The following is a 26267-nucleotide window of genomic DNA, read 5'->3' as shown; positions in this document are numbered from 1 at the left end:
CTCAGGCAGGTTTGCCAAAATAATCCAGGTCTTTCAGACTGGCCCCCGCACCTCCGGATCCCCCAAACGTCTGAGCTGTCCTGCCTCACCTTCTGGGTCCATGCGACTCCTACTGTTTACTAAGTTCACCCGATTATTCATCCATTTAACTTACACCTTGGCAGGGCCTCCACGCGTCAGCCTCGGGAGGCCAGGGCTATCCTCCTCGCACGACCCCACCCGCTCATCCCCACACTTGCTCACGCCTCCCAGCCTCGCACACTCGGGCCCACAGCCCTCTAGCACCTGGGTACAAGCACCCGGACCACGCCCGCCGCCTACACGGACCCGTGGCGCAGGCCACGGGGGGCGATACGTCTCCACTCGCCTAGTGGGCTGGCCCTTGCCCCTCAGCTGCGGCTTGCGCTCCCCGACGCCTGGGCACAGGCCCCTCCCCTACACCGCCCCCAGGTGCCCAATGAGCTCCTAGGTCCGGGCCGGCCCCGCCCACCCCGGGGAGCCCCGGCCTCCGATTGGTCCGGCCGGGCGCAGTGTCCCCCGCACATGGGGCGGGGGCGGGGGTGAATGAAGTGGAAGCGATTCCCCCACCCCCGCGCTTACCTCCCCCGCCCCGCGGGGCCCGCCCCCCGGCTCCCGGTCCAGCGCTCGCTCGCCCGCCCGCCGGCTGCTGCCTGGGACCCTGGCGTCCGGCTCCCCAGGGCCAGGACTCCGCGTCGCGGACCCGCGATGGCCAAGCGCAGCTCGCTGTCCATCCGCATCGTGGAGGGGAAGAACCTGCCCGCCAAGGACATGTGAGCACGGCCGGGGGAGGGAACCCCAACTTTCCGGGGTGGGGCGCTGCCCCTTATGCCTGCCTGACCTTTCTGGGGTCCACGCGGCCCGCCCACAAGTAGAGCAGGGGCGAGGGTGCGGCGAGTGGCTGCAGTGGGAAACTGGCAGGGAAATGGGGACAGTGAGATTTGCTGCAAGCACCGAACAGGGGGTGACAGGGAAGGGCCGGGGACTGGGTGGGGGTGGGGAGGGAGGTGATCTATAAGGGGCCTTAGTGAACGGGGAGGGAGAGAACGGAGTCTCAAGGGGGGAAAGGGGCTTTGATAGGACTGGAGCTGGACGTGGGGGAGACATCGAAAAGTTGTCCCCGTGCACCACGGGGGTGTGTGGCTGGAGGGGGGCTGCCCCCCTAGAAACGAGGGGTCTTCCTCTGTAGTTCTGGAACCCTTAGTACCTGGGAGTGTGCACCTAAGATGCCCTGGGGCCCAGGGGTTGTCCTGGGGCTTCCTGCTGTGCACTTGGGAAGGGAGGGGCTGGCCTGAAGAGTGGACCTATAGGTCAGGAGGCCAGAACCAGTGCAGAATGGGGTGATTGGGTAGTAGCTGCTCTTGTGCCCTGGGCTTTACCTGAGCCACTGCCTTTAATCCTCACAAGCACCCGGCAAGGCCATTCTCATCGTTCTGTTTTACAGATGTGGAAACTGAGACTCAAGAGATGTGAAATGCTGGCTCCAAGTAGCAGAGCAAGGTCTTGAGTCTAGGGCTTCTAACAAGCACTGACATCTAGGGCTTTCCCTGGGCGCTGGCCAGATTTGAGGAGGTTTCCGAAGCCCCCTGCCCCACCCTTCTTAGTAGGTGCCAGGTGCCAGAGCTGAGCTGTCCAATCCCATCGCTGATTCCCTTGTATGAGCCTTAGGCAGCTCACTGTCCACGAAGCCTGTTTCCCTGCTGTAAACTGGAGGTGGAAATCCCTCTCAGATAAGAGCATTGGAAAGTATGAAGCTTGAGGGGCCTGGCTGCCTGGAGGAGGGGGCAGGGGCGGGGGAGCCCGGAGGCAGCATAGGGTCCAAAGTCTGCTGGGCTGCAGCCTCCCCACCCCTGGGCTCCTCAGCGGGCTCCCGGATGCAGAGAGGTGGTGGACTGGGGGGTGGGGTGCAGGAGGAGGGGGCAAGCGCATCTTCCTCATGCGCACAGTGGCCCCTGTGAGTTTCCCAGCATGCTCAGCGCCAGTGAGCTGTTCCAGTTCAAGGCCCCCTGAGCTTGAGGAGGCCAGTATCCGCAGTTGCCATGGCAATGGGTGAGGGAGGGTGCTGAGCAGGCTGTCTCAAGGTGGGTCTCGCTGCCTGGGGGGAGTTGGGGCGGGAGCTGGGAATGTGGTCTCTCGGATGGGAAGGCAGATGAGCTCTGAGAAGGGTCTCAGCCTCCAGGCCAGCCTCTAAGCACCCCAATGCTGGCATCCGTATCTAGGTCAGCTTGGCCTCCTCTGGCTGGTGGCGGTTGGGAGGAGCAGCCCCTCCATCTGTCACCTCCCTCCCCATCCCTGCAGGGCTGGCCCCAGTGCCTGACTCTAGGCTCTCACCAACCTAGGGCAGTGAAACTGTGGACTCTGCGTACCTGGGAGCCATGGTGCCCGGTTCGCTGCCCACCCCTGCCTCTGCACAGCGGAGGGACTCGACCAGGTGCCTCCATCCCCAGGGGAGGGGCCACCAAGTTCTGCGGGTTCTGCCTCCAGAATCTCTTTTCTTGCCCTGCCCTCCTGCCTACTTACCTCCGCCTACCTCCTTTCCTCTGCCTTCCCTATAGTGGCTGGTGAATGCAGCCCTGACCTGTCAACCATCTCTTAAACCCAGCTGTGAACCTGTGCCACCTGAGCCCCTCACATTTGGGCTACTGGCCTTCACAGCCTTGCTTTTGCATATGTGTGAGTCTTTTGCCGTCAAGCACTCCCCTCAGGGTACCGGAAAACTCCTATTCATCCTTCAGGACCTCTTCCAAACTTCTACTCCTCTCCGGGACTTTCCCTGGTGACCTTGGGCAGGGTTCCTTGCCCCTGTCCCGTGCCCTCCAGCACTTTGGGTCAGTTGGAATTAGGACGAAACCCTTGGTAGCAATTGCTCCTTCCTGGGCTGCCTGTGCCACGTGACTCTGGAGGCAGGAACCATAACTCATTCGTCTCGGCATTCCGGGTGCCCTAAGGGACACCTGGTCCATGATAGGGGAGATTCAGAGGTGTCGAGGACCTTCCTGTTTAATCCTCTTGTTAGCCCTATAAGGTAGATATGCTCCATTTGTAGATGGGGAAACTGAGGCTCAGGATGTGGAAGTCCTTTGCCAAGGCCACACACAGCAGGTAGGGAGAGAAGTCAGGATTCAAACCCACTCTGCTGCTGACAGGCCAAGCATCCTAGCTGGACCCGGGTTACAAACTTGCCGTGGGGCTCAGTGGGGACCAAGCCTCGCAAATGCCATGCAAAGTGTTTGGCCGAAGCATGGCAGGGGTTTGGAGGTCATAGGAGGCCCTCCCTGAGTGCTGGAGGCAGGGGGAGTGGTGAGCCTGCCCCACTGGGCCTCATCAGCCCCAGCTTGTCTCCTGAGCAGCATCCCTTCCAGCTGGGACTTGCATGCTTCTGAGGACGGGGAGCTCACTCTCATCCATGGTGGCCCATCTTGACTGAGACAGTTCTGAGGAGGGACCGTCATCACACAATGCCCACCTGCTTCTCTGCCACTTCCACTCATGGGTTTTTAGTCCCCTTAAGGGCACAGGGCACAGCTGTATGCCCTATCACCAACAGCTTCCAGAGCCTGCCTGTTTCTGTCATGCTTCCTCCCATCCTTGGGTGCCTGGGTCAGCCAGACAGGAGCTGAGTCTCATGGTGACTGGTGACCCACTGGCTCCCTCGCCCAGTGGCCCTGGGGATGGACCCGGGGCTATTTCGGGGTTTGCCCGATCCTCCCCCTTCCACAGCGTGGAAACTGCCAAGGCCCTAAATATAGAGGCCCTGCAAGGAGCCAGGCTGGGCCAGCGGGGGTGGCAGGTGGCTTGGGGAAAGAGAAGTGGGAGAGGGGCCCAGCCCAAGGGCCTCATCAGGGCAGAGGGTCCAAGTCCCAACAGCTGACCAGGGACCACGGTTGGGCTCAGGTCCTTAAATTTGGCCTCAGCCCACTCTTGACACTGCCCGCTTCTGCCCCTCTGATCCAGCCACCCAGCTCAGGGCTGCCCCCCATGCCAGGTCTGTTCCTGCCTGCGGGCCTTTGCCCACCCCAGGGACCCCACCTGCAACAGGAGCCCCAAACCTCGCTGTTCAGTAGAGGTTCATCTGTTAAGCTGAGCAGTGGGCCGTGCTGGGCTTGCAGGGAAAAACAAGTTTCCTCACCCCTGCGAACCTCCAGGAGGCCCCAGGCCAGGAGGCAGAAGCAGGCTTGGAAGAGGAGGCCCTGTGGTAAGGGGAAGCCCACTGAGGTCTCAGCCCATGCTGACCTCTCCCTCCTTCTTCCGAGTTCCTTGTTCAAATACACGTGCAGCTCCTGGGCCCGGCCACCCAGCCCAGCTCCTGCAGCCCACAGGGGCCCGAGTTCCTTGTGGCCCAGAATCCCCTGGCTTTGGGGTGGTGGGATGCAAGCTGAGATGTTCCCAAGAGGTTCTCTGGAGGACAGGGCTCTTGAATGATGGGGGAGACCTTTACAGACAGAAGAGGGAGGAGTCCAGGGCGGTGCTAACATTTACTAAACGCCTCCCAGGGGCTGGGCCTCACATCACGTCAGGGACCCAGGGGACCAACCCTATGAGCTGGCACTGTTTACAGGGCCCACTCTATGGGAGGAGGACCGAGTCTTCGAAGGCATTTCCCATCAGTGTCAGGAGAACCCTTGGAGATGTTTGTCTCCAGCAGCTTCCTCTGCCAGAAGATCCTCTTTTGAGAAGGGAAGCTGGGCTTGGAATTCCCCAACCTCCAACATGCAAATATACTTCCTTTTTATGGGCGCCAGGTCTGAGGGGCAGACAGTCCCCCCCTTCTGATGACAGTCCACCCCCACTGCCTTTTTTTTTTTTTTTTTAATTGGCTGCATTGGGTCTTTGTTGCTGCGCGGGCTTTCTGTAGCTGCAGAGAGCAGGGGCTACTCTTCATCGCAGTGCATGGGCTTCTTATTGCAGCGGTTTCTCTTGTTGTGGAGCACAGGCTCCAGGTGCGTGAGCTTCAGTAGTTTCGGCACATGGGCTCAATAGTTGTGGCTCACGGGCTCTAGAGCGCAGGCTCAGTAGTTGTGGCACACAGGCTTTGTTGCTCCGTGGCATGTGGGATCTTCCCAGAGCAGGGCTCGAACCCGTGTCCCCTGCATTGGCAGGCAGATTCTTAACCACTGCGCCACCAGGGAAGTCCCACCCCCACTTCTTGCCCAGTAGCGGCCCTGGGGCCTGGCCAGGGCTCCCTTCAACCCCAGGAATCACTCCCCCACCAACAGAAACAGAAGGAACCAAGCCGTCCTGGGTTGCCTTCCCCGTTCCCAAGTGGCTGGGAGCTTGAGGCTGTATGGTCGTATTCATTCATTCATTCATTCACCCAGCACTCACGGGACCCCGTCCTGTGCCAAGCCCTGTCAACATAGAAGTCCCCACTCTCGGGTAGCCTCTGGGACAGGAGACGGCTCTTAAAGGAGGGGGCTGAGGAGGGGTCTTGGGAGGAGTGGGAAGGCAGTCCAGGCGGGAGGAACAGCAGGAACCAAGGCTCAGAGGAGAAAGGGAGGGGCTGACTTGGTTGAAGGCAGGCTTCTGTGACTGTTGTTCCTGGCCTTCCTGGGGTGGGGGCTGTGGGAGCCGGCAGGAGGAGAGGCACCCTTTCCTGAGCCCGAGAAGCAGTGGGCAGGGGGAGCCTTGGTGCACGGTCCTGCCTTTGTCTCACCAGCCCCTTCCTGGACTGAGGGTGGGGGCACACTTTTTGGGCTGAGGAGTCTTTGGGTCCCAGCCCAGGACCTTGTCAAGCCTCAGCCTTGACTGTCTTTTTCCTGGGGTCACTAGGAGCCCCTGGAGGAGGAAGGAGGGAATCCACGGCCATCTGCCCCGTCAGCCCCTCCCTGTTCTCTCTTGCAGCACCGGCAGCAGCGACCCCTACTGCATCGTGAAGGTGGACCACGAGCCCATCATCAGGTACCGCCCGCACCCTCCCCCACCTGAGAGTGGGCGAGGTGGGCTGCTCGCCGCCTGTTGCTCCCCCCCCATTCCAGCTCACACAGCTTGGGGGTGGGGTGGGGGGGGTTGAAATTGGCGTGGAGATGGCCAAGGCTTGGAGAGTCTGATTCCCTGGGGTCCATCAGGCCCTGACAACCTGCCAGAAGGTAAGAAACACAGACTAGTCTTGCTAATTGCTGACCTTAACGCCCACGAAGGGATTATCTACCATGGGCTGGGCGCTCCGCCAAGGGCCTCTCACCACTCTGTTCCTCCACAACCTTTACAACCCACACAAGAGACAGATGATGATGACTAGTGACAACAGCTGTCACTGAGGGGGTATGGTGCCTGCCAGGCCCCGTGCCCGTTTAATACCTACAGTGAGTTCCTTACCATAGCGCCACGTCCCATTTCCATAAGAACTAACTTGCCCAGGAGGGCCACTTCCCTGGGCATCCCTCTCTCCGTGGGCTCCATGATTCTGGGTGGGGTCTTTGCTGTATGGTCCCCTCTCTCGCCCAGGCCTTTGCTTCAGAGTTCGTGGCCAGAGCTCCTCCGCTCTTCTGCCCACCTGGGTGTCCACTGCTGATCAATAGCCACGGCCACCAGACTCACAGGTCTTCCCACTGCAAACAGGATGTCTTTTTCCAGATTCTCTCCTGAGCCTGGAAACCCCAGGGCGGGCCGGGGGAGAGATGCATGACGGCTCTGATTGTCTCAGTGACAGACAGGGAAACCAAGGCCCCAGAATTCAGGTGACCTGTCCAAGAAGTAGTTGGGGTGAAGGTGATCCCCTGAGCCTTCATCTGGGTCCTTAGGGGGATTTCAGCTTCCCCCTACTCACATACCCTGCTGAGCCCTATGAGTTGAGGGTTCTGTCCTGGGGGGTTAGGCCAGAGCTGGGTGAGGCTCTGCCCACACGGGCCCTCTGTGGGTCAGGCCCCGGACCTTGGCTCTCAGGACCCCCAAGAGGACTGTCTATCTCCAGAGTCAACTTGGCCATGCCCCTGCCTCCACTCTCAGCGAGTCTGTCCAGCATCAGGAGCCAGTGGGAGGTTTTGGTCCTGGCTCTGCTGCGGTCCTGCTGTGTGACCGGAGGCCAACTACTGCCAGCTCTGGTCTTAGTTCCCCCAAATGGAAAATGACCTGATAGGTGCAGCCTGTGCCCCAGCCCGGGTGGAGAGGAAGGTCAGGAGGGGATGATGGGTGGTGGACAGGGAGAGTCATCAGCTAGCAGGGCAGTTGTTCCCGGGAATGGAGGGGAATGTGGGGAAAGGGGGGCTCAAGCCACGAGGCCCCACCTTGTCCCAGCCTGGGGCCTGCGGGCAGTCCAGGCAGGTGCTGAGTCTCCTCTCCTGCAGGACAGCCACTGTGTGGAAGACCCTATGCCCCTTCTGGGGCGAGGAGTATCAGGTGCACCTGCCGCCCACCTTCCACTCAGTGGCCTTCTACGTCATGGACGAGGATGCCCTCAGGTGGGTGGAATCCCACTCCTCAGCTGGGGCCCGGACCCCGCCCCCTGTCCCTCTCTGGCCCGTTGCACTGCTGGGGCTGCTGGTTACTTTTGCATCCTCTTTACAGCCCGGAGGGAGGGGGAGCCCAGGGGGATCTGGAAGGTGCAGGGTTTGGATGTGCAGTGTCTGTGTGTGTGTGTGTGTGTGTGGATTCACCATGCTCCCACCACATCACGCACGCGCATGTACATGGGGATGCGAGCTAAGAAACAGGCACCTGGAGAGAAGAGCTTGGTGTGTATGTGGGCACACGTGTCAGTCCATGTGCAGAAACATATCCTATGCCCACGAGAGGGCCTACAGAAGGGTCATGGGTCCGGCTTCATGGGCTCCTGTAAGTGACTGGAGTGTTAGCTTCCCTGCTCCCGCCAGGGGCCCTGAACTGGGTGGGAGGGGGTCCTGGGCTCTGCACCGAGCCCCGCCCAGCTCTGGCTCCCTCTCCCCCTCCAGCCGGGATGACGTCATCGGGAAGGTCTGCCTTACCAGGGAAACCCTGGCCACTCACCCTAAGGGTAAGATCCCGGGAGGAGCTCACTCCTGCTTCTCCTCCCCTGGCCTCCCTCCCCTGCCCCCCCTCACTGGTCTGCCCAATCCCCGGCCCACCCCCCACCCTGAGACCCTTCCTCTGGGCTCCTTCAGGACCCTATGCTCAGGAAAAGCCATTTCTAGCCTCCCCAGAAGGGCCTGTGGCCCTTCCATTTCCTTCCCCCGGGCCTCTGTGCCCCATTCTGCCCCCCTCAGTTAGGACCACATCCCTGCAGGGCAAAGAAGGGCTGCTAGTGGTGGGATCTGAGCCTCTGCAGGCAGAGAAAGGGGGCTCTTTATGCTCCATTGCTGAGGTGTGGGGACCCTCCTTCCCCATCTGGCTGGCTCTGTACCCCATGGGGAGCCCTCAGCCTGGGTCCCAGTGTCCTAAGTCTAAGGGTCGGCCTGGAGCGGGCTAGGCCGGAGAGCCCCTTGAAAGATTCTGGGGATGCTGACATTGCTTGGAGGGGTCAGCCCTGGGCCGGCCTCGTTGTGTGACCTAGTACTGCCTCCTCTGGACTGAGTCCCCATCTGCCAATGAAGGTTCAGACCAGGAGCTCTGAGATGCTTCAGGCTCTGCTGGCCAGAGCTCCTGTGACTCTCGAAGGGGCCTCCCCGGCACACACCTGCTCCTGTCTGTGATGCTGGGGCAGGCCTGGGGGCGGGGGCCTCTGCTGACCCACGGAGCCTTTTGGCCCCTGCCAGGCCTGAGGCGTCTCCTACCTGTGGCCTCAACCAGTCCCTTGGGGGCCAGTGGCCCCAGTGATGCCATTCCCTCATCGCACCCACGTCTGGGCTTAGGCTTTCCTCCCAGCACCCCTGGGCGAGAGCCACTCTCCCAGTTTTAAGATGGGGAAACTGAGGCAGAGAGGCTGGTCCCAGGATGGCTCAGGGTCCGGGCCACCAAACGCAGTGTGGCGCAATAGTGAGGACTTGGACTTTGACCCAGGCTGTTTTAGCCGCTATTGTTCAGCTTCTGAACCTGTTTCCCCATCCACCACTGGGAATGGCAGCCCTTGCCTCGCGGGAGCGTGAGAGGATTCCGAGGGGATTGTGCAGGGGCCCGTGGTGCCTGGCAGGGCTGGGGGAGAAGGACCAGGGCTCTGGCTGAGCCTCGGCCCCTCAGGTTTCAGCGGGTGGGCCCACCTGATGGAGGTCGACCCCGATGAGGAGGTGCAGGGCGAGATCCACCTGCGGCTGGAAGTGGTGCCAGGGACCCGGGCCTGCCGGCTGCGCTGCTCTGTGCTGGAAGCCAGGTGAGCCGTGGCGGACTGGGGAGCTGGGCCCCACAGGACTGGGCAGCTGGGCCCCGCCGAACTGGAGAAACCCACTATGGATTCTGGGCCTCCTCTCCCCCAACTCCACCTCCTGGCCCCGTGCTTCCTCCCTGGAAAGCGGGCTCTGGGGAGGCTTCTTTGACCTGAAGATGTTTCCCAAATGATCCCACTCAGGAGGCTGTGTTTCTTAGGGGAAGGGATGATGTTCTAAGGCTAGAAACTCAGGCATCCGAGAGCAGTAGGGGTAGTGGGTAGGGGGACCCTGAACCCTGATCACACAGCTGCAGCGCCAAGACTGGGCTTCTCCTGGCTTTATTTATTTATTTATTAATTTATTATTATTTATTTTATTTTTAATTATTGCCTGTGTTGGGTCTTCGTTGCTGCACTCAGTCTTTCTCCAGTTGCGGCGAGCAGGGGCTACTCTTCGTTGTGGTGCATGGGCTCCTCATTGCCATGGCTTCTCTTGTTTCAGAGCACGGGCTCTAGGCCTGCAGGCTTCAGTAGTTATGGCACACGGGCTCGTTAGTTGTAGCTCACGGGCACTATAGCGCAGTCTCAGTAGTTGTGGCACATGGGCTTAGTTGCTCCGCGGCATGTGGGATCTTCCTGGACCAGGGGTTGAACCCGTGTCCCCTGCATTGGCAGGCGGATTCTTAACCACTGTGCTACCAGGGAAGCCCTTCCCCTGGTTTTAACTTCCGTATGAACGTGGCCTGACTTGTGAGGTGGGGGGAGTCCTCAGTGGGGTGGGGGATGAAAGGAGTTGCTGAAAACCTCCTGATGGGAGGGGTGATGTTCTCCCCAGGGGGGACAGTGACTTGGATGGGAAGGTGGGCCTGTCACCTATGACAGGGAACCCCCCACCCCCACCAGGGTATTTTTAGCTGCAGGCTCCACTCTTGTCTGGGCCTGAGTGTGAGTCACACGCACTCCATGAGAAGCACCTTCCTTTCTGGCTCCAACCCACCCCGCTCCTCTGGGTCCTTGCCTGGCTCTGGGGTGGGAGCGGGGGCAGCCCCCAGACTCCGCCTGCTGCCTTTGGAGAGACAAAGCAGTCGGCCGGCAACTATGGCGGGGCCGAGGCGTGGCTGGCCACTCTGGGAGATCTCCCTCCTGAATGTGAGGTCTCTAGCTCCCCCTCTCCTGGGGCTGAGGTGTGGAAGGGGCACAGCCACATGGAAGACATGGCAGAGCCACGGTCACCCCCCTCATGCTCTGTCATGCTCGCGGGCCCTCCACCCTTCTGCTCACCCACTTCCTCCTTCCCCAGCCTCACGGGCCAGGCTCTCTGTAACCCGAGTGCTCACACACTCACACACATTCACACGAGCGCACACACTGCCCAGACTGTCGGGGACACAGTGGAGGCCTGGGTGGGGGGAGGCAGTGGGCAGTCAGGCCTCTCTCTGGCCTGTGGGGGGGCTTGCCCCCCACCGCCCTTGGCTCCAACCCCCGTTAAGGAGCTGACTTTGTTGCAGAGGCAGAAAGGACATTTTCTCCTCATTTTTCTGGACAGATTCTCAAGGCCAAGCTCTGGGATTTTATTAGGCAGTTCTGAAGAGGAGAGAAACGCAGTCATGAGAGGCATAAAATGGAAAAGATGGAAAAGAGCAGAAAATAATACTTCCAGGGGATGGGAGCCGGGTGGGCTACGTGGTTCTTCCACGGAGGTTTCTAATCCAGGAGCGCCGCGGCCAGACTTGAGCTTCGTAAAGGACCGTCTATGGACAGAGGGCAGGATGCTGGCCAGGGCTGCTCACCGAGGCCTCCGTCATGTAGGGGGGATGTTGCGGGGGCAGGCCTTCTGGAAGCCCATTATCTCAATTCAAGGGATTATCTTCTCCATTTTACTGATGCGGAAACCGAGGCTCGAAGAGGTGGCCCTTGTCCTGGAAACAGAGGGTGGGGGGGGGAGGGCTGTTCCCCAGCTGCACTTGCCTTGCCCTCCCACCCCCCAGAGGAGGTGCAGCAGCTGGTCTGCAGCTGCTGAGTCAGAAGGCGCCTTGGAGGATCCTTCGCCTCGTGTGGGGGCCACGTGGGGCTCCACGGTGGGAATCAGGCTCAGCCACCCAGCTGCCAGGGCCAGGATGAGCCCAGGCCTCTGCAGCCTGGCCTGGGGTGACCCCACAGTGCTGGGGTGGGGTGACAAGTGGACGCTGTCCTCCTTCGCAGGGACCTAGCCCCCAAGGACCGGAATGGTGCATCGGACCCCTTTGTCCGAGTGCGCTACAATGGCCGCACGCAGGAGACCTCGGTGAGGAGCTGGGGTGGGGGCCGGGGAGGGGGCAGGGGTTATTTCACCATCCCCTGGGAGGTCAGGTTGGGCCTGCAGCTCGCAGAGGAGGCTCAGAAAAGCAGGGCCACCTCTCCGAGGGTGCACAGTGGGTCCCAGCCTTTCTGGTGCCAAATCCTGTGGTCTCAGTTGCCTTTCATTCCTGGCCCGGATGGCCCAAGACAGCCTGCCTGGGGTTAATCTGCAAAGTCCAACAGCTGCCCACACGGCTTTTCTCACCTCTGGGAAGCAGCCAGTGTGGTGGGCTCAGTCTTGGCAGGGAGGGCGTCGAGACCTCGGTCCTCAGTGCAACCTGATACCATTTTGCTGTGTGGCCTTGGACAAGTGCCTTACCCACTCTGGCCCTCAATTTCCCCACTTGAGAAATGAGTAGGGGTTTGGACAGCAAGTTTTTACCTCTGCTATTTTGGGGCCTCTACCCGGACGGGGGAGAGGAAGCCACATCAGGGTCCCCGAGGGGAACCCTAGGGAGGTGTGAGGGGTAGCTCTGCCCTCGGCCGGCCCGGGGGAGCTGCATGCCGTCAGCCCCATCCCCACTGACCCCTTTCTGGGCAGATCGTGAAGAAGTCACGCTACCCACGCTGGAATGAGACGTTTGAGTTCGAGCTGGAGGAGGGGGCAGCAGAGGTGCTGTGCGTGGAGGCCTGGGACTGGGACCTTGTCAGCCGCAATGACTTCCTGGGCAAAGTGAGCAGCCTGCCCCTTCAGGCTGCATCTGCCTGGCCTCCGTTCCGGCCACCCCATCCCACAGAGGGGCACCCAGAAGGCCCGGGACTCCCTGGAGCCAGCCACGGGTGCTCAGGGACCCTCAGAAGTTACCCCCTCTTAAAAGAACAGTAGTTGGGAAGGAAGAGACCCGAGGATCCCAGCCCCAGAGTGTCCCCACCCACCCGTGATGCCTCTGCCCTGCCCCCAGGTGGTGTTCAATGTCCAGAGACTCCGAGCAGCCCAGCCGGAGGAGGGCTGGTTCCGGCTGCAGCCCGATCAGTCCAAGCGTCGGCGGGAAGAGTGAGTGCCTGGGGCTCCGTGGCAGGGTTGGCAGGGCTGGCGGGGCTGGCAGGCTCTGGGACCCCGGAGGCCGAGCACTGGCGCCAGCAGGCAGGTGTGCCGCTCAGGGGTGGGTGATGCTGCCCCAGGTTTCCTGTGGCCCTTGCCCACCAGGCCAGCATCCTTCTCCAGCTGGCTGGATCCTGCCTCTTCCCCCTCCTCACAGTTCTGGACTCAGCCCTGTCCTCAGCCCTGTCCTCAGAGCTCCAAGGCAATACAGGTCTCCTGCTTTCTGTCTTCTGGCAGATTCTGGGACAAGCCTTCAGATACTTTCCCTTTAAGGGTTTCTCTGCAGACCTTAGACCAGAGTTCACGTCCCCAGAGCTCTGAGTCAGTATCCCTGAGCCATAGCTCTGATTCTCTCCCCAATTTTCCGGGAATAGGATTGCCAGATAAAATACAGGATGTTTGGTAAAACTGAATTTCAGATAAAACTTGAACAATTTTTTAGTGTATGTCCATGCAACATTTGAGACAAACATATTAAAAATACTCAATTTAGGACTTCCCTGGTGCCCTGGTGGTCCAGTGGTTAAGACTCTGCACTTCCAATGTGGGGGACGCAGGTTTGATCCCTGGTCAGGGAACTAAGATTCCACGTGCCGTACGGCACGGCCAAAAAAAATGAAAGAAAAAAAAACCCCTCAATTTAACAGAGTGTTTTGTGTGTTTATTTTGGTAAATCTGGCAGCCCTGTCAGGGAAGCCCTCTGGCCTCCGTCATGTAGGGGGGATGTTGCGGGGGCAGTCTGCAAGTGGAGGACCAGTGCTGTCCCCCACCTCAGATGCTTCAGCTCTGTCTCTCCACAGGAGGCCCCAGACCGCCTGCCTCCCCCCCCATCCCCACCCTCAACAGGGCAGGGGCTAGGCACACGTGTCTGGCTGCAAGCCATTTCCATAGAACCAGCCACAGTGGACTTCACGGCTTCTAGAGGCCATGTGTCACTTAGCAGTACTGTGCTGTGGGCAGTGGGGGCCTTAGAGACTGTCAAGCCTTAGTCATCAGCCTCCCCAGGAGGGATCAGAGCAGGGGAGCTTGGAAGTTAGGTCTATTGTGACCAGCTGCTTACCCTGTTTGAGCCTCAGTTTCCCCTCGCAGGTTGTTATGAAGCTTGGGGATTTGCTTCCAGGGTAAGATATATACATGCAGAAGCTATTCTCTGGGAATTGACAGACTCAAGGCTGGGGAGCCCAGCATCCACATAGGTGAAGCCTGGAGTCCACAGGAGTCTAGAGGTGGCAGGGAGCCAGGCCTTGAAGATGGATGGAGTTCCCCTGAGGATGGAGGCAGCAAGGGCTTTCCAAACAGAGAGAACAGCCTGGGCAAAGAATGGGAGGGGAGGCAGTGCAGGGAACCAAGGTGGAGAGCACACGCGGAGAGACCACAGGGAAGACGGTGGCAGTGGGGAAGGGGGCATGGCCCCGGGCAGCCTGGGTCCCTGGTGGAGAGGTCACAGGCTGCCCGTTCTAGGGGCAACCTGGGCTCCTTGCAGCTGGAGGTGCGGCTGCGGGATGAGACGGTGCTGCCTTCCAGCTGCTACCAGCCCCTGGTGCAGCTGTTGTGCCGTGAGGTGGAGCTGGGCACCCAGGTGAGGGGGCCCCTGGGGGAAGGCGGGAGGGTCCAGGGACAGTAGGTGTGTCCTCCCTGTCCTTCTAAACCCGCTCTGAAATGCGAAGATCTGGGTTGTCAGGATGGTAAGGAACCAGCCAGTGCCCAGGGCCCCTCCGTCCCTTGGGAAAGTGCCCCCCCTTCACCATGGTCCTCTGCGGTCCTCAGAGTGAAGGGTTTGGGTTCCCCTGTGTGTCCTGCAGCCCCACCTGTCCTTGCTGCCTCCCACAGGGCCCAAGGCAGCTGATCCCACTCATCGAGGAGACGACAAGCACAGAGTGCCGCCAGGACGTGGCCACCACCCTGCTCAAGCTCTTCCTGGCGCAGGGACTGGCCAAAGACTTCCTGGACCTGCTCTTTCAGCTGGAGCTGGGTCGCACCAGTGAGGCCTGGGAGGGAGTGGCTTATCTGAGGGTGTGGGGAGTGGGAGTCCAGGGGAGAAATCTTGAAGTCCTCCTGTAGGAGGCTGACAGGTCTAATTAAGGCAGGAGAAGGGTCAGATTAGAAGGCAAAGGAAAGAGCAAGAGGCAGAGATGGGGAGCTGGGTTGGGAGGTAGCCAGGATGCTCTTTACTGAGCGGCCAGCACAGAGCCCCCCGCCCCAAGATCCTCCGTCCTCCTCCCCAAAGCCTGTCCCTCTCGCAACCTCCTACCCATGGGAACCTCTGCTTGTAGGTGAGGCCAACACCCTGTTCCGGAGCAATTCTCTGGCCTCCAAGTCCATGGAGTCTTTTCTGAAGGTGAGGTTGCATGGTATATTGTCTTTGTTTTATAGATGAGGAGACTGAGGTTCAGAGAGGCCAAGAGATAGAGTTGCAACTTAAACTTGAATCTTCTGTCTCCTGTCCAGGGCCCTTTAAGGATAAGAATTTCTTTCATTCATGTATTCACGTATTCATTTAGCTGCAGTTTGTTGAGCCGCCTTTCCCTGTGTGCCTGGCTCTATCCCGGGTGGATACTGCAGGCAGATGGTGCATGGAGTGGCTGGGAGGCCAGCTGCGGGGAGGTGGCAGGCAGCTGGAGGTGGGAGATGGGACCAATGCGGCTCGCGGTGACCCCCAGGTGGCTGGGATGCGGTACCTGCACGGCGTCCTGGGCCCCATCATTGACAGGGTGTTTGAGGAGAAGAAGTACGTGGAGCTGGACCCCAGCAAGGTGGAAGTCAAGGATGTAGGGTGAGGCCAGGGGTGATCCCCGAAGGCGCAGTGGGGGGACGAGGGGGTCAGGTCCTTTCTGCAAGTGTGTGTTTATGGTTCTTTCTGCCTGGATCTGCCTTTCGTCTGCCGTGCCCACCTGTGCGTTATCTCTGTGTCCCTGTCTCGCCTGATGTCTTTCTATGCCTGTCTCCGGGAGCCCTGTCCGAGTCATGAGTGCCAGCGCTGACCTCGACCTTTTTGCGGGTCGGCCTGGGACCCACTCAGGTGCTCCGGGCTGCACCGCCCGCAGACCGAGGCCGAGGTGCTGGAGCAGAGCGCGCAGACGCTGCGCGCCCACCTGGGGGCGCTGTTGAGCTCGCTGAGCCGCTCGGTTCGCTCCTGCCCCGCGGTGATCCGCGCCACCTTCCGCCAGCTCTTCCGGCGCGTGCGCGAGCGCTTCCCCAGCGCCCAGGACGAGGTGCGCCCTCTGCCGGTGGGGCTGGACAGAGGGGAGCCAGTGGTGGCGAAAAAAGGGTGAAGCCCCAAGATGTGCAAGGAAGGGCCTGAGGGTTAGAAGCCGAGGGTGGGGCCGGGGCCGGGGGTGGGAAGCTGAGGCGGAGAGGGGGGGACAGTGCCCAAGGGAAGGGGGCTGTGAGAGCCCAGGCCTAGGGGAGCTCAGCCCCCAACTCTCGCGCACCCCTCCAGAACGTGCCCTTCATCGCCGTCACCAGCTTCCTGTGCCTGCGCTTCATCTCTCCCGCCATCATGGCGCCCAAGCTCTTCCACCTGCGGGAGCGGCACGCGGACGCCCGCACCAGCCGCACCCTGCTCCTGCTGGCCAAGGTCCGGGGCTGCGGACAGTAGCGGGAGATGCCCAGCTGGGTGCTGGGCAGGGGTCCTTGCCTGGACTGCAGTGTGTTCCCCGAAGGCTCCACAAAGGCCTTGTGGCAGGCCACCGGCATCCTCATGTGGCACTGCACTTCACAGTTTACAGAGCTTTCTCATGGTCGCCCAGTCTCATGGATAAGGGAACAGGTCCACGAGCAGGAAGTCGCCCAAGGCCGCACGGCCTGTCAGGGTGAATTGGGGCCTTCTAACCCCCAGATCTACTTCCTCCCAGGCTGCACTTCCCTGCCTGGCACCAGCCTGGCGCCGGGGTACCCAGTGGAACAGAATGTGTTGTTAAATCTGCAGAGGAAAGTCAATAGGTTGGGCCCAAGTAGTCTCAACTGTAAGTCCCCGGAAGGTCTCAAACTGTGATCTGTTCACCCCTGATCCCCAGTGGGGATAGAGTGGGCCCGTGAGCAGAGCTTGTGCCGCTTCTGCCAACGTTTCTACAGTGGGGGGTAGTACAGGCTTGCGGGGAGGGCACCGGGGTTGGTGGGGAGTCGTGGAGAGCGGCAGTGGCCCGGCCTGTGACCCAGCAGAGCCTGGCCCCTCCTGCTGTCAACCCCCAGGCGGTCCAGAACGTGGGCAACATGGACACGCCAGCTTCCAGGGCTAAGGAGGCTTGGATGGAACCGCTGCAGACCACGGTGCGCCAGGGCGTGGCCCAGATGAAGGACTTCATCACCAAGTTGGTGGACATCCAGGAGAAAGAGGGTGAGCGCTTCCCGGTGCGGCCCCACCCACACCCGCAGATCACATTTGCCCCGCCCCATGGCCCCGCCCACCCCAGTGTCGCTCAGCTCCACCCACCACAGCCTGCCGTGCAAGTTTGCTCCGCCCCCGGCCCCGCCCTCGGTCCGCCCCTCCTCTCCCCCCTGGGGGCTCACTTGTCGCCTTCCCTCCCTGGCTGGCAGAGCTGGACCTGCAGCGGGCCCTGAGCTTGCAGGCACCGCCCGTGAAGGAGGGGCCGCTCTTCATCCACAGGACCAAGGGCAAGGGCCCCCTCATGTCCTCCTTCAAGAAGCTCCACGTCTCCCTCACCACGGAGGCCCTCAGCTTTGCCAAGACACCCAGCTCCAAGGTGGGTAAGGAAGGAGGAGGGCAAGTGGCGCTCAGCGGTTATAACACCCTGGAGGCGCCTGTCCCTTTCCGCTCCTTGGCATGGAGCGCTGCCCTCCTGTGGGCACGTCCCTGTAGCCCCCTGTGCAGCAACCCCCCCCCACCCCACCCCCGCCTCTCTTTTCTGCCTCCTCTCCAGCAGACACACCCCAACACAGCACAGGCAGCATATCCTCTGGGCTGTCCCTTCTGTCCTTCGGGAAGCTCCGCTCCGACACAGCTCAGACATGTGTCCCCAGGGAAACTCTTCAGGTTTCCCCACTCGTCCCAAGAGATGGCACTGCCCCCCTCTGCCTGTCCCTGAGGCCAGCAGGGTGGTGGGCTTGGGTGCCAGGCTGGGGAGTGCGAGTGGTATCCTGGGCCATGGGGACTGGTCACTCGGATGATGAAGGGCCCTGGTGAGTTCTGACGGGAGAGTATTCGAGAAGCAAGGAGAACAGGGTCTGGGTGCTGGAAACATAGATTCAGCTTTAGCACATTGGGGGTCCTTCAGGGACATGGATGTTTTAGGTCCCGAGCTTCTCTCTGTCCCATTTGTATCTCATCAAATTCAATGATGGCAGGAGTGGGGCAGGGGCCGTGAGGTAGGATGTGACTTTTAGGGCCTGGGAGCACAAAGGTGAGTTGGGAAGTTAACTGCAAAGGCACAGGGTCTGGCCCACAGCAGACAGTGCTTTCCAACCCTGGGGAGTGTGGGGTATCCTGACACTTTTCCAAAGCTCAGACCTCCCAGGACTTCTGGGAGCCCCCGAGAGGCCAGGCACATCTGTCTTTTCTCTCTGTCCTGGCTGAGGTCACTCTCAGAGCAGGCTCCTGGGAGGGTAGGGACTCTGGATCCCCTACGCCAACCCCTGGTGCTGCAGAAGGGAAGACTGAGGCCCAGAGATAGGAAGTGGAGTGACCCTGGCTAGAACCCTGAGCCTCCCTTCCCCTGTCCGCCCCCTCCCTTCCCTCCTCCCCCAGAAAAGCACCCTCATCAGGCTCGCCAACATCCGGGCAGCAGAAAAGGTGGAGGAGAAGAGCTTTGGCAGCTCCCACGTCATGCAGGTCATCTACACGGATGACGCGGGCAGGCTCCAGACCACCTACCTGCAGTGCAAGGTGTGGGCCGTGGGGAGGGGGCACCTGCGGCAAGTAGGGGTCCCATGGGAAAACGCCTGGGTGGGCTGGAATGAGGGTCGAGTGAGCCTCCCACCCCTTTGTCGGCGGCATCAGGCACAGCAGGGGTGTGAGATCTGATGTGAGTGCGGCGTGTGTGTGTGTGTGTGTGTGTGTGTGTGTGTGTGTGTGTGTGTCATGGCGTCTGGGTGCCTGGGAGGCCACGCCCATGTCTCTGCGTGGCCCTGCCTTGGCACCCACACATAGGTCTGGGGCTGGTCCAGTGTCCCCATGTCTTGAAGTTTCACGTTGTACATGTTTGTTGGAATCTGTATTTCTAAGTATTTGAATTGGTGCCTGTGTGTGTGTGTGTTTCTGTGTGTGCGTGAGTGTGTGTCCACACATGACAATTGCATGTTTATGCACGTGGGTGCTCTGGGTGCATGCTCTCAAATCCCCTTCTCCTCTGTTCATGTATTAACCCACTCGCTCATTCTTTCATTCATTCATCTAAAAAATATTGAGCACCTACAAGGTTCCAGGCCCTATTCTAAGTGGTGGGGGTACAGTGACAGACAAAACAGAGTCCTTGCCCTCATGGAGCTTCCATCCCAGGGAAGAAATTGGACCCATAAATAAATATTTAAAATGTTAAATGGGGACCAGCGGAGACTGAGAGAGATCGGGAGGGGACAAAGTGGGGTGCAGCAGGGAAGCTTGCTCAGGGAGGGCCTCTGATAGGCAGCATTTGAGCAGGGACGTTGTCAGGGAGGGAGCATCTAGGGGACAGCATATGGAGCAAGGAGGAAGGTGAAGTGGGAGCGGGTGTGCTTTGTTCCCTGGAGTGACTGTCCTGGGTGCAGGAGTGGGAGGTCACAGAGCCATCCCATGGGACCCCGCCTCTAAGGACCCCGTGTTGGGTCAGAGTCTAGAGCCATGGGAAAAATGGTGACAGCAGAGCCACCACATTTAGTTGGCAGGTTGTGGACTGCCCAAGGGTATGACTGAGGGGGCCAGTAGCGGCTGAAATCCAGCCCACGCTCTGCTCACCAAGCTGTGTGCCGGGTGTGGGCTGCATCCGTATGGAGAAAGGGCAGCCTTTCCCTAATTCACCCAAAGCTGCCAAGCAGGCTAGTGGGGATGGTGTAGTCCTGAGGGACAGGGTAGCTTCAAGGATGGAGGGCTTCCCGGAGGAGGTGACCTCTCATCAGCAGCGGCCCCCCCATGTCCCCCGCAGTGTGTGAACGAGCTGAACCAGTGGCTCTCTGCACTGCGGAAGGTCAGCATCAACAACACCAGCCTGCTGGGCTCCTACCACCCTGGCGTCTTCCGCGGTGACAAGTGGAGCTGCTGCCACCAGAGGGACAAGACAGGTGGGACAGAGGCTGGAGCCCCAGGGCGTTGCATATGTACCCCGCAGGCCTCAGGCCCCTGGCTGGGACGTGGGTCAGAGGAACCCCTCCCTGGCCTGGCTGGGAGCCACCTGGGCCCCTGTGGGCACTCACCTGAGGCCAGACAGACCCTGCAGGTGCTCTGGGAAGAACGGGTCCCGTGACCAGGTGGTTCAGGAAATGCCACTTGTTGTGTGTGATGCATGTGGGTACCTCAGAGGCCCTGGAGGAGGCCTGAAAACGACTTAGAATCCCATATCTAACGCCATTTAGCCCAGCACTTCCCAAACTGCTTTGCCAGGGAACCCTTTTCTGGCCCAGTGAATGAGCTTCTGGCAGAACCAGTGTTCCAAGGAACACACTTTGGGAATTCCTTGCTAATGAGGGCTGAAGAGAGCTCCTGAATTTGCATATTCCCACGCTGGCAGCCCGATACTGGAGCTGTGAGTTGGGGGTACCCTGGGCCTTGGGCGCTGGAGGGATGTCAGAGAGGAGCTTCTAGAACTTTTGGTGATGACGGAAATGGTGCATATCTGTACTATACAATACTGCACGTCAGCCACGAACACGTGGTTCCTGAGCACTTGTGATGTAGCTAGTGCAGCTGAGGAACTGAGTTCTGAATTTATTTTAATTTCAATACGAATGGCCTCGTGGTTAGTGGCTATCTTCTTGGACAACAAAGTTCTAGAATGATCAAGATCTTCCTCCCTTACCCGTACCTGCTTTACAAAATTCTTGCCCCCTAGTCACAAAAGAGACTCAGCACTTGGGGCCCCCAGCCTGCAGGCCAGACCGGCCCGTGAGCCCCAGAGCCCAGTGTGGTCCAGGCCCTCGGAAGCTGGCCCCCCTGCTCTAGCGCAGCCCTGGCTCTGAGGTTGAGCAGTGGCAGCTTGTTACAAGGGCGTCACCCTGGCTGGTTGGCCTGACCTGCAGCCTCTGGCTGTAACCTTGTGGCGATAACCCTTACCACTGGCGCAGTGGGGCTCCCCAGGGTGCTATGAGGCAGGGCCTGGTAGACGCGTTTTGTGGCGGAGGAAACCGAGGCTTAGTAAGGGCAGGCGTCTCTGCCAAGGTCGTAAAGCCAGCACGCAGTCGGCCAGCTCACGCCAAGGCACAGACCCCTGGCTCCCTTCACCGTGATCTTACGGTTCCAGGCTGCTTCCTGCTTCCTTCTAGGCAGGAACCTTCCAGAAAGTGGTCCAGCTTCCTAGGTTGTATTCTGCACAACTCCCACGTCCTGCAGTCACATTGGCCACAGCTCAGGAGCTGAATCTGAGAGAGATGAGGGGCTGCCCCCGGAAGGGTGGGGAGCCACAGGCAGGCCCTGGGCCGTACTTCCCATCTGTGCCCCCAGCCCAGCCCTGCACTGGTGGCCCCTGAGTGCATCCTTCGCCCTTGTAGGCCTCGCTTTCCCCCATCTGCGTTCAGGAAGTTGGACCAGAGCGCGCACAGTGGCTGCCCACAACTCTGTCCTCTCTCTGCCCCCAGATCTGGGTTGCGACAAGACGCGGTCCCGGGTGACCCTGCAGGAGTGGAATGACCCTCTCGACCACGACCTGGAGGCTCAGCTCATCTACCGGCACCTGCTGGGTGTGGAGGCCACACTGCGGTGAGGAGGCCTGTGCAGGGGCAGCGAGTCCCATGCAGCAGAGCCCGGGCGGCCCTGGGGATGTGCCAGGCAGGGGCCAGAATCCAGATTCGGGCTCAGGGCTCCTCCACGGTGGATGGTCTCTTCCCTCCTAGTTAGGCTCCACACCTTCCTGCCTATGGCAGCCACACCTGGGAGGGCACCTGGAGCTCTGCAGCATGAGGCTGGCTCACGTTAGGATGAAGGTCCCAAGGGCTGTGGAAGCCCAGGGTCAGGCTGTAGCTGCTCCCTGCCCCTGGCTGACCCAGGCCCCTCCCCTGCCCAGCCCTCCCGTGCTGCCCTCGGAGCACCGGCATTGCTATCAGCCAACTTGCTCCATTCAGTGGTTCTCAGCCCTGGCTCCAGCGTAGAAAACACAGGACACTTTTTAAAAACAGGAGGCCTGGACCTGACCCCACTGACTCAGAATTCTGGGGGTGGGGTCCAGCGTGGGGATATTTTACAGCAATCCATCGCTTCCTAAGAGCACTGCTTCCCTGAGTCTGTTCGAATGGGAGATGTTTTCTCTCCCACATCCCTGCTCCCGGGGCTTGGAGGGGTGCCGGGCATCCTCCTTGCTCCTCTCCAGCTCTTCCAAGGTTTATCTCTTCCTAAAACCCTTCACAGCTCATGCTGTCAGACTAGAGCCAGCCACTCCCCCATGAGTGTGGTCACCAGCGGCTTGCAGGTCGCTCTGCAGCCACCTTCTTTCTGATGGTGTGGCCGTGTCACAGGTTTCCTCTCCACCCCTACTCTGCCCCCCTTTGCTTTATCCTCCACCCAGAGGGCAAAGCCACCACCCTGTCTGCTCCATTCCTGAGACCCACACTTCCAGAGACTTAACTTTTCCACCCACCTGGATGCTCACTTGCTTGGCGACACCCTAGAACTCACCCTTCCTCCTCCTCCTGCCCCGCCTCTCCTTTTCCAGGCTCCATTTTAATTTCGCTTCGTGCATAAACTCATTTAACATTCGCAACCACTGAACCAGGTGGGTACTCTTATCATCCCCCATTTAAGCCAGGAAGTAGCAGAGTCAAGATTCAAAGCATCTTGGGTTCAGGTGGGACCAGTGCCCAGGCTCCTGACCAGCACAGCCTGCCTTGAGGCCTCCCCACCTCCAGAGCCTCTGGCCAGCCCCCTCCCATTCCAGCCCACTGTCTCTGCTGCCCCACACCCCCAGACCTTCTGCCCCATCAGGACCTCCACTGGCCTGACCGCCTGTCCCCAGGCCCCTGGTCTGTCAGTTTCCTGTGGCTGCTGCAGCGGGTGACCGTACACTTGGTGGCTTAAACAACACAGATTTATCCTCTTACAGTGAATGCTGAATAAGCAAATGAGCAGAGGCGTAAGGGCCCAGACCGCTCCCCAGGGCCTGGAAGGTCTCTGAGGAGGAGGAGCTTGATCTGTTGTATCAAAAATAGAGCAGGGAGCTGGTCAAAGGGCTGAGCCTGTAGAACTCCCAAACAAGGAGCGTTGAGCGTGGGGTCCCCCCGCTGCTCACCCTCCCTCCGTGTGAGCACGCAGAGACTGTGCCTGAGGGACTTGGGGACCTTTGGGGAACCCCAGTTAGGAGCCGTGTTTAAAATGTCCCTGTCTCCTGTTCCTGTAAGAAGGAAGCTCATTCCATGGCCAGGTAACACTGGGGGATTTTCAGGCCCCACCTGGCTCTTTTCCCAAGGGCCCTCGGATACAGGAGTGACGTGGTCCAAGCTTGGTTTCCAAAGTGCCTTCTGTTGACCCACCTTTGCGGGGGTGGGGGGTGAGGGGGGACCAGAGGAGGAAGCTGGAAGGGGGAAAGCAGGAGGTGACCAGGGGCGGAGACCTGGGTCCATATTTCTTCCCGGAGATTGAAAGAGTCAGCCCTTGCCCCCAGGAGCCCCCCTCCAGCTCAGGAGGCCCACCCTGGGTCACCCAGCCTTCTGGATGAGGGTGCCGGGAGCCCTCACATCCTGTCCTCCCCAACAGGGAGAAGCACCGACAGCTGAGTGCGGGCCCAGAGGCAGGCCCTGTGCTCACGGGCCCTGGCGGAGGTAGGTGCCTCCCACCCGAGCCCCCTTTCAGGGACTGTGGGTGGGGCTTCCTTCCCAGGGGCCCTCTGGCCTTCAGGACTGGCATGGCCCTACCTGTCTGCCCTCATCCCGCATCTGCCTCCAGCCCCTGAGGACCCACTGGCCCAGCTGCTGCAGGTGCTGCAGGACCTCCGGGAGGCCCATAGATCCAGCCCAGCTGCCTCCCCGCCCTTGGAGCCCAGCCGTGTCCTGGAGCTGCAGACGTGAGGCCACCCACACGCCACGCCAAGCCCCACCAGGTGCTGGGAGACCCCCGTGCACTCTCAGCTCTTCACCTCGGTCCCTCTCGTTGGGGTGCAGGGCCTGGGTCTCTCCTGGGCTGAGTGAGCTGGGGGAGCCAGGAGCCCAGAGGACCAGGGGGTCCTGAAGTCCAGAGCTGACATGGCTTTGGCCCGTCATCACCCACCTGACTTCTCCAGGGGCTTCGGGAGCTCCTGCTCCTCTGTGAGTCCTGGCTGCTCCCCGCCTCCCCCACACCCATTGCCACCACTAGTCCAGACTCCCCAGGGACCTGCCTCTCCTGCCCAGAGCACATCCAGCCAGAAACCACCCCTAGGGTGGTCCACACCGAGATGGACTGATGCTTCTTGGACCCGGAGAGGCAGGAGGGAACACGGACCCCAGGAGACGAGGCCTGGACCTCAGCACCGCCTTTGCTCCCGGCCACTACCCCACCTGCTCCCCTCACGGCCTTGGCTGTGCCCCCTGGGAGAGTGTCGCGGTGCTCTATTGCCAACAATAAACCTGCTGTGACTGCAGAGGCTCTGGGATCTTGTGATGGGGGTCAGCTGCTGGTGGGGGTGGCCAAGGACCAGCCATCCATCCCCACGGCCCCTTCTCTTGGTCGTGATCCTATGGGCCTCACGAGCCTCTTCGCAGGGCTAGGCATCCCCTCTCCCTTCCTGGCTCAGGGCTCAGGTCCAGAGTGACTCAGCCTGCTCCCCCCTCCCCCCATCACTAATCCCTGCTTCTCTGGCTACTTCCTTAGGGCCTCACACAAATCCCCCACTTGTCCGATCTTCCTGGGTTTCAAGGACCTCATGGTTAGGAAATGTGGGCCCCGGGTCTGTGGAGCCCCAAGGCAGGAAGTATAGCGGAAGGAGAGCTGTGCACTGACAGGGGCTGCAACAAGTAGAACCGTGGATTTTTTTAATTTATTTATTTAGTTATTTATTTTTGGCTGTGTTGGGTCTTCACGGCAGTGCGCGGGCTTTCTCTAGTTGCGGAGAGCAGGTACTACTCTTTGTTGCAGTACATGGGCTTCTCATTGCGGTGACTTCTCTTGTTGCGAAGCACAGGCTTGCGGAGCACAGGCTGTAGGCACACGGGCTCAGTTGCTTCGCGGCATGTGGGATCTTCCCGGACCAGGGATCAAACCCGTGTCCCCTGCATTGGCAGGTGGATTCTTAACCACTGCGCCACCGGAGAAGTCCCTGAACTGTGGATTTTAACTATCCACACAGAGCCACCCACTGGCAACGCCAGCCCCCCTTTCCTCCAGTGGCTCCTGATGCGGGCATGAGCAGGGCAGCCAGAAGGGGCATTCAGATGAGTAGGTGCCTGGTACCACCCCCACCTCTCCCGTGAATACCCACACCCCTAGGCTCTCCTCTCAGGTTCCAAGCAGCACGACTTACTACCCACTATGCCACTTTCTTTTTGGAAGCCACCTGGGAAAAGGAGAAGAACAGAAGAGACTCCTGCCTGGCCTCTGCCCAGGTGGGTACTGGAGGTCACCCCCTCCACCTGCCCAGGGATTCCACACCACCACTCCCCAGGATCACCAGGCCTATTATTCATCTGGGGCCTGGGGCAGGTCCCCCAGATGTCTTGAGGGTCTGATTGGGCCCTCAGACAGAGGCCTGCAGCCCAGGGGGATGGCATTCAGTACAGGTAGGCACCCTGGGAAGCCCTGCATGGGCCCAGCTCATGTGGTATGTGTATTTTTCATCCTTTGGGCCGATCCCATAGGAAATCTGTGCAAGTTCCCAACAACCTTCTCTTGGGAAATTCCTGTCAAGGTATAATTTCCAAATACGTTAAAAAAATGACTCTTGGGGTTTCCCTGGTGGTGCAGTGGGTAAGACTCTGTGCTCCCAATGCAGGACCTGGGTTCAATCCCTGCTCAGGGAACTAGATCCCACATGCCACAACTAAGAGTTCGTGTGCTGCAACTAAAGATCCCACATGCTGCAACTAACACCCAATATTTTTTAAAAAATTATTTTTTAATATTTTTTTAAATTTATTTATTATTTTTTTGGGGGGGATACACCAAGTTCAATCATCTGTTTTTATACACATATCCCCGTATTCCCTCCCTCCCTCATAAAAGTATAGAATGAACATGTATCAAAGATTTGTTATACTTCAAGAAGGAAATGAGTGTTTGGCAAAGCTGGTTTGTAGACTATTTTGAGAAGCTGGATAATGTTGGAATAAGGTGGTGACATTAGATACAAAACTGGTTAATGGAGTTTTCTTCTCTATAGGATGGAAACCTACAAGTTAATAAGTAACTTCAGTGTCTGGGCTCTCATTGAATAAAAAATATCAGTCAAACACAGGTCCATTCCCCAAGATTAGAGATTGGCAAACTTTTTCTGAGAAGGCCCAGGCACGCAGGTTTTGGTCACAGTTACTCTTGTAGCACAAAAGCAGCCACAGGCAATGAGGAAACCAATGGGCATGGCGTATTCCAATGAAACTTTATATACCAAAACAGGT

General features: G+C 59.6%; 1 protein-coding gene across 2 annotated transcripts; it reads left to right on the top strand.

The window, feature by feature from the left end:
* The first annotated feature begins 625 nt into the window (after positions 1 to 625).
* RASA4B (RAS p21 protein activator 4B) lies at positions 626 to 24375 on the top strand. Of its 2 annotated transcripts, XM_057695363.1 has the most exons (21): positions 626 to 791; positions 5860 to 5916; positions 7302 to 7415; positions 7905 to 7966; positions 9106 to 9235; positions 11432 to 11513; positions 12108 to 12239; positions 12469 to 12560; positions 14070 to 14187; positions 14439 to 14589; positions 14882 to 14946; positions 15269 to 15381; positions 15628 to 15820; positions 16048 to 16185; positions 16800 to 16944; positions 17145 to 17311; positions 18313 to 18450; positions 19685 to 19820; positions 21330 to 21450; positions 23437 to 23501; positions 23626 to 24375. In XM_057695363.1, exons 1-21 carry the CDS (start codon positions 727 to 729, stop codon positions 23745 to 23747), a joined length of 2406 nt encoding a protein of 801 aa, XP_057551346.1. In that variant the 5' UTR covers positions 626 to 726; the 3' UTR covers positions 23748 to 24375. The 2 variants fall into 2 exon arrangements, with proteins under 2 accessions (XP_057551346.1, XP_057551347.1); XM_057695364.1 differs by lacking the exons at positions 626 to 791; positions 5860 to 5916 and adding an exon at positions 6653 to 6695.
* Positions 24376 to 26267: the final 1892 nt, after the last annotated feature.

This window comes from Hippopotamus amphibius, chromosome 9, assembly GCF_030028045.1.
Source record: "Hippopotamus amphibius kiboko isolate mHipAmp2 chromosome 9, mHipAmp2.hap2, whole genome shotgun sequence".
In the NCBI taxonomy this organism is placed as follows: domain Eukaryota; kingdom Metazoa; phylum Chordata; class Mammalia; order Artiodactyla; family Hippopotamidae; genus Hippopotamus; species Hippopotamus amphibius.
The sequence above is the reverse complement of the archived record's forward strand: the minus strand, read 5'-3'. Positions and strand labels throughout refer to the sequence as shown.